At 38.2% G+C, this 7,754-nt stretch overlaps 1 protein-coding gene across 2 annotated transcripts; it reads left to right on the top strand.

Moving 5' to 3' along the window:
* Nucleotides 1-334: 334 nt before the first annotated feature.
* Nucleotides 335-7,448, top strand: LOC101739350 (chitin deacetylase 7-like). 2 transcript variants are annotated; one of them, XM_004923423.4, is made up of 6 exons: nucleotides 335-605; nucleotides 2,075-2,387; nucleotides 3,093-3,360; nucleotides 4,812-4,998; nucleotides 6,431-6,568; nucleotides 7,349-7,448. In XM_004923423.4, exons 1-6 carry the CDS (start codon nucleotides 450-452, stop codon nucleotides 7,424-7,426), a joined length of 1,140 nt encoding a protein of 379 aa, XP_004923480.1. In that variant the 5' UTR covers nucleotides 335-449; the 3' UTR covers nucleotides 7,427-7,448. The 2 variants fall into 2 exon arrangements, with proteins under 2 accessions (XP_004923480.1, XP_062532817.1); XM_062676833.1 differs by having other exon boundaries at nucleotides 6,431-7,448.
* Nucleotides 7,449-7,754: the final 306 nt, after the last annotated feature.

Here is a 7,754-nt window from a genome sequence, read left to right as displayed (position 1 = left end):
TCATGGTCGACTGTCCTACCTCTCGCGATCTCTGTCCCTAGTGGCTCTCGGGCATTCCGCCATAAGTGCATGGGCATCATTAAGTGGGACACTTCCGTAGTCTTACGTATCCCTGCGTTCAAAAAAAAAACGTTTTTGTTGAACGCAGTGATTAAGAAACAAAATATTTTTTAGGACGACAACACGCTATAAATCTTTTACGTCCGAGAACGTCAACTTAAAAAAAAACAAGAATAGAACCCACAATTTTTTTAATTACCCATGCATATAACAGCTGTCTATTTCTAAAAATGCAAGGCACTTTAATCATTGAACTGATCAGTTATATCGACATTAAGTGGATGAGTGATTATCACAGACACTGATAACAGGCCAGGGCAGTAGTATCTCTGAATAATATAAAATCTGCAGGTGATAAAAATCGGCACGCATAATAGTAATTGTCGATAATGAAGCTGGTCTTTTATGCAGCTCTGCTCACGGCGGTCTTGGCTAAAGAACTGCAACTTGCTACGGAATGTGACCCAGAAGCGTGCAAGCTCCCGGATTGCAGATGCTCGTCTACCAGTATCCCGGGAGGCTTGGAACCTAGGAACACGCCACAGGTGAGCTTGGGAGCGATGCAAATACAGAAGGAGTGATATCTGATTTAATATCTTTATAACGAGAATCAGGATTTGGATCGTACTTATTTCAAAATGGTCGTCCAAATTTTGACAAACACAAACGCAGGTGCATTACGTGTGACGTCATTTTGTCCAAACAAAGCGATGACTTTACGCAATTTATATTTTATTGACTAAAAAAACTTAGGCGTTTTTTTTCCATAAACTTGTGAACCAGCTCATGGACTAGCTTGTGTAGAATTGACCCTGGAGCCTACACCTTGCAACATGAGGTCGAAGAGCTCCGTTGTATTTAATGAAGACAGCTTCAGCCTTCACAGTGCCACGAGTAATAGCTTCAAGTCAAAAGTAGATAATATGGGGAACCTGCCTGTGCGGACTTGCAATAAGCCCTACCATAGCAATGCAAGTTGGCAATGGGAATAATACTGAGTAATACTTAGAGAACGCTGCTAACTGACTCAGGTCTAAGTTGCCTTTAGGACACCCATGGCAAAAGATGAAATAATGCTATACTAAATCAAACCACCCCCCATTATAATTGAAGACATGAGTGAAGGGGTTAAGTACCATTTTAAAAATTTTGGAGCTTTTATATTTAATGAAGGTGTCGTGTGCCTACAAGCCACATTAGACCTTAAAACTCCGAGTTTCCGCTATTTTTAGAAATTGCATGAAATCAAGGAGCTATGTACGAAGAAAAGTACACGTAATAAAAGTTTGTTGCCCGTTTTCTCAAAATCAACATATTACATCATATCCCCTTCATCCACTCATGTCTTCAATTATTTATTTGTTTATATGGCATTCCAATATTTTGTGGTATTGTTCCATCAAAACATTCAAAGTACTATAACTTATACTGATCTGATATTGTAATGTGCGGTGTCGTAAAGATTTACTCTCGAGTATTCTAGAACTATTAGATTCCAGTTCAGCTTACGTCTAACAATCAAATTTGTGTCACAGCCTAAACTTCGCATTGTCTGTCGTACAAAATGTTAATTTTTCATCATCGTCATTATCCTGCCCTTCTCCCAGCTACCTGGGGTCGGCGCAACATGTTTTCTCTTTCCATGCTCTTCTATCATATACCATTTCTTCGCTCACTCCCCGCTTACCCATATCGTATTTCACGCAATCCATCCATTTCTTCTTAGGTCTAGCTCTTCCTCTATATCCTTCCACATTCATAGTTAACATTTTCTTACCAACCTCATTTTCATCTCATCTCATCACATGTCCATACCATCCCAAACGCGCACTTCTCAGCCTCTCTGTCACAGGTGCCACTTTCAGACTTCCTCTAACATATTCATTCCGTATTCTATCCATTCTCGTTACTCCACACATCCATCGCAACATTCGCATCTCTGCTGCATGCAATCGCCTTTTATCACTTTCATCACATCACAAAGTGTTAATTCTTTACTGATTTTAAATTCCAGTTCGTCACTTTGACGTTTGACGACGGCGTTAACGTTATCAACGTCGAGACCTATCGTGAGGTTCTCTACAACCGCGTCAACTCCAACAATTGCCCGGTACGCGCTACCTTCTACGTCAGCCACGAGTACACCAACTACCAACTGGTCAACGAGCTATACAACAGAGGCCACGAGATCGCTCTCCACTCAATCTCCCACCGAACTCCTCCGTCATTCTGGGCAGCAGCTACATACGATGAGATCAAAGAGGAAATCGCCGATCAAAAAGTACAGATCGCTCACTTCGCGAACATCCCATTTGAGGAGGTTAAAGGTATAATATTAAGAATGATTAAAGTCACTAAAAACGAGAAATCTGAAATTTGAATAATATTGCTACAAAAAGATCCAGTGTATCTTCTTCATCATCATTTATATTATCTTCTGATAGGAGTCTAAATTGTAATTCATGGAGCCAGAATATGTAAAGTGCCCGCAATATAATCCTTACGTGTTAAGGTTTCCAGTTTTTTATTGCTTAGATGGATGGATGAGCTAACAGCCCACATGGTGTTAAGTGGTTACTGGAGCCCGTGGACATCTACAACGTAAATGCGGCACCGACCTTGAGATATAAGTTCTAAGGTCTCAAGTATAGTTACAACGGCTGCTCTACCCTTCAAACCAAAACGCATTACTGCTTCTCGGGAAAAATAGGTAGGTAGGGCGGTGGTACCTACCCGTGCGGACTCAAGATACCATCAGTAATTACGCAAATTATATAATAATTTTGCGGGTTCGATTTTTATTACACGATGTTATTCCTTCACCGTGGAAGTCAATCGTGAACATTTGTTAAGTATATATTTCGTTATAAAAATTGGTACCTGCCTGCGGGATTCGAACATCGCTAGATATGAATGCACCGGACGTCTTATCCTTTAGGCCACGACGACTTAAAAACATATAGGTACCCTAAGTGTCTTATATACTTTTTTTTTATTGCTTAGATTAATATTATGTTTTTCATGACCTCTAGGAGTCCGTCTTCCATTTCTTCAAATGAACGGCAACACTAGTTTCCAAGTCATGTCTGACTTCGGCCTAACCTACGACTGCACCTGGCCAGCCTCTGCCCAGACCCAGCGTGGTCTCTGGCCATATACCTTGGACTACGCTTCGACTCAAGACTGCACTATTCCACCGTGCCCAACTGCTTCGCTGCCTGGTTCATGGGTCGTCCCGATGATCGCGTGGACTGATCCTAATGGGTTCCCTTGTGTAATGGTTGACGCTTGCACATCTTTGTAAGTTAACGACTTGCAATGTCTTTTTTTTTTTTAACAATCAAGATACGTTACATTTGGAAGCGGAAGCTTTCATATATGACACTACAAAGAAAAATCCTAGTTAGTGTACAAACATACATAATATGTATATATAGGTACTAGCTTTTGCCCGCGACTCCATCCGCGTGGAATAGTTACTTTGGCAAAACGCAAAATTTTACCCCCACTTTATTTACGTAGAAAGTGAAGATATTTCTGAATCATAGAATGTCAAGGAGCTATTTAAACCCCTATTTTGAAACCTACTTTATTGGTGCTCCACTTGTATTGGTCTTAGCGTGATGTTATATCGCCTATAGCCTTTCTCAATAAATGGGCTATCTAAAACTGAAAGAATTTTTCAAATCGGACCATTAGTTCCTGAGATTAGCACGTTCAAACAAACAAACTGTTCGGTTTTATAATATTAGTATAGATAAATTAGTTTTTATTGATATAGTTGTACACACATTATCAATCTGAGTATTGACATTTAAGTTGTTAAAGCTCTAGAAATGACTTAACTTGACTACTACAGAGCCAATGATACACATCAGCATATACACAAAAATAAGTAATGCGATGAATTTTGCAAAATATTGTGCGTAATTTCATCATTTTAGCCAGGGCCGGATTTAAACTTAATACCACTCCTGGGCACTGGAAAAAAATCCGCCCCAATACTGTAATTTTATCTAAACTTATAGCTCATATATTTTATTTTTCAAAATTAAAATTAATAAATTTATTGCGGAAACATTATCATATGTCATATATTCTAAAAACATAAATATAAATATTTGTTTTTTTTTTCTAACAATTATAAATTTTGACTAAGGGTGACTCATAATTATATTACATAAAAAAAAACTAATTTTTTTTTTTTTTTTTTTTTATTGCTTTGATGGATGGACGAGCTCACAGGCCACCTGGTGTAATGTGGTTACTGGAGCCCATAGACATCTACAACGTAGATGCGCCACCCACCTCGAGATATAAGTTCTAAGATCTCAGTATAGTTACAACGGCTGCCCTACCCTTCGAACCGAAACGCATTACTGCTTCACGGCAGAAATAGGCAGGGTGGTGGTACCTACCCGTGCGGACTCACAAGAGGTCCTACCACCAGTAATTAAATTTCTTTAATCACAGAAAATAGAAAAATCGATTATTATTTTAAATCTCCAAGGAAATAAATTGATTAAATCATTTTTATTATTAACTGCCAAAATTATAATTCACAAATAATGGATGAATTGAATTTCTTGATTTATCAATTAAAAAGAAAATTCTTAATTGTAAGAATTATTATATTGAGTATATATAATTATATTGAGCAATCTTGATAAGACTAAAAAAAATTTTAATTTTCAAAAATTTTCCGCCCTGGGCACTTGCCCCAACTGCTCCTAATCAACCACTGATTTTAGCCCTGACCGTGAAGATCCTGATGCCTGGTTCAGATTCATCGTGACCAACTTTGAAAGGCACTACCTCGCTAACAGAGCGCCTTTCGGCTTCTTCGTCCATGAGTGGTACATTTCCGCTTACCCCGCAGTCAAGACAGCTCTGGTCAGATTCATGGATATGATCAACACCCTTCCTGATGTCTTCATGGCAAGTATTTAAACCTATTTTTAAGCCAGAGACTTATTTTCATTACCATTCTATTGGTCCCGTTATGAATAAGAAGATTCATGAATTCTAGCCTACAAAAAGATCCTTCTACTAACCTTCCCATGATTTCAATTGAACACGATTTTATTAAATGACCTGTATATATTTTTATATAACTGGTATTATATACCTGTATGAAATCTTTCAACATAATTTTCACCAACTTCGAAACTTGAAATTGTTACAAATGTGAAGATTCAATTATAATGAGGATCACTAGGGCAAAAAAATGTGATAATTTTAAATTTTACTTTGACTTACAATAGCTGAGACTTATTTAAGATTAATCGCCTAATAAGGCCGATTCAAGTTTCATTAGATTCTTTATCGGCCGCCTGGTGTAGTGGTAAGTGACATGGTCACTACATACGGGGGTCGCGGGTTCGAATCCCGCCAAGGGAAGATATTTATATGATAAATATAAATGTCTTTTCCAGGGTTATGGATGTATATTAAATATATGTATGTGTATAATAAAATACCTTACATTTATTTCCGTTATCTGGTACCTGTAACACAAGTTCTTTACGAACTTATCACGGGACCAGTTAACGTGGCGTGATTGTTGGTAAATATTTATTTATTTATTATTTTATTAGATTTAGCTTGTATAAAAAAGAGATATTTGTGTGTTTTTATTTTTATATATTTGACAGATATATAGATAGATAGGTTTAGTTTTTATGTCATTAGATAATTGGACGAAATCACGACCTTCGAGATCTCAATCTTTTGAGTTCTTCCGAAGAAATGTTAATTCAGAAGCCTAGACATTAGAATCACGTATCCAAATAGCCAATTCGAAGCTTATAAGCCTCGATATCGACTTTATGATTGTAATGCCAAGAATGATTGTCGTGATAAGAGTAACTGCATATCCGGTAACCTTTTTGGCCCTTTGAGGCAGGACGGGTTTTTTTTTATTGTCCTTGTAGGTAGATGAGCGCACGGCCCCACCTGATGGTGAGTGGTTACCGTCGCCTATGGACTTCAGCAACGCCAGGGGCAGAGCCTAGCCGCTGCCTACCCCTTAATGCTCTACACAAGTTGTCATTCTGATCACATATTTGTGGAGACCAGCTTGCTTGCTGATGCATAACGTGTACACCATTCTACCTCAATTCCATAATAATAAAATTGGGTGATTTTAACCCTCACTTCTAAACTCATTAGAACAACAAAACTGAATTTCTAAAACCGAACCTGACTATCACAAACTCCAAGTTGCGCCACCCAACAAAGACTCATCAGAGCTTTCGGTTGACACGCGCCGTATACTAAATGTGAACAATAATATATTTAATGAATAATAGATTAAGTTGTGAACGTCATATCTAATCGATTGTATTAAATACCAACATAACTATTTTAGGTATCATCTAGCGATGTCGTAGAGTGGGTGAGGAACCCCATCCCCATTGCTGAGTACAGATCAAGATCTTGCAAGACGTTCAGGCAGACTGCGTGCCCAGCTTCTTCTTGCGGACCTTTGGTAGCTGAACATAACCAGGTAAATTTTATTATGGTTACATCATTGGTTTTTGTTTTATTGCTTAGACGGGTGGACGAGCTTACAGCCCACCTGGTGTTAAGTGGTTACTGGAGCCCATAGACTTCAAGCCGAACTCCGACTTTAAGACGGCTTCAAGCCGAAACGCATTACTGCTTCACGGCAGAAATAGGCAGGGTGGTGGTACCTACCCGTGCGGACTCACATGAGGTCTACCACCAGTAATTACTTAAATTGTAATTTTGCAGGTGTGATTTTTATTACATGATGTTATATTCCTTCACCGTAGAAGCCGATAGTGAACATTTGTTAAGTACATATTTCATTGGAAAAATCGGTACCCTCCTGCGGGATTCGAACACCGGTGCATCGCTAGATACGAATGCACCGGACGTCTTATCCTTTAGGCCACGACGACTTGTCTTGTCGTAGGGTCTAATTGAATTAGGCGTAGGTCGTGTCGCCACATCACCTCCAATAGGGAGAGCGGTCAATATCTGGCTTCATCAGCTCTACCCAGGTCCTTTTGCCCTTTTCGAATTTTGTATCAGCTCACCTTTCTGATATATTCGGCACTACAATCAATCTACTATAGCCAAGGAAAGAGTTGGGATCAAGTTGCATTGGTTGTACTACTACCTCTAACACAATGGTTCCATTTAATTTAATTTATTTTGTGATTTTAGTTCATTCCCGCTTCGGAGATGTCTCTTTAATTCTTGCAACCTCACATTCGGAAGCTTGATAGTTAATCTGTTATTTCTAACTTTAATTTTTCAGTTATCCTACTGGCTGCAGCTCTGCAATAGATGTCCGGCTAAATATCCGTGGGTCGGCAATCCATTTGGACTTAATTAAAATAAATAAACAATAAAATTAGTTTTATGGTTTCAATTATGTACTAAATGAAGAACGTATTTTTATTGATGGACGTTTCGATATATTTACATTCAGATTCTGAATAAACATAATTTATAATAAGGTACTAAATTAACTTTAAATATATTACTTATAATGCGACTTTATACATATGTTTTAATCGGATTGAAGCTTTAGCTAAACTCTAATAAACCCCCACTTACGTGTGAGATATTAGGTATTTATAGGCTTGTGGTGTATTTTTTTTTATTGCTTATATGGGTGGACGAGCTCACAGCACACCTGATATTAAGTGGTTACTGGAGCC

This window comes from Bombyx mori, chromosome 28, assembly GCF_030269925.1.
Source record: "Bombyx mori chromosome 28, ASM3026992v2".
Classification (NCBI taxonomy): Eukaryota; Metazoa; Arthropoda; class Insecta; order Lepidoptera; family Bombycidae; genus Bombyx; species Bombyx mori.
The sequence above is the reverse complement of the archived record's forward strand: the minus strand, read 5'-3'. Positions and strand labels throughout refer to the sequence as shown.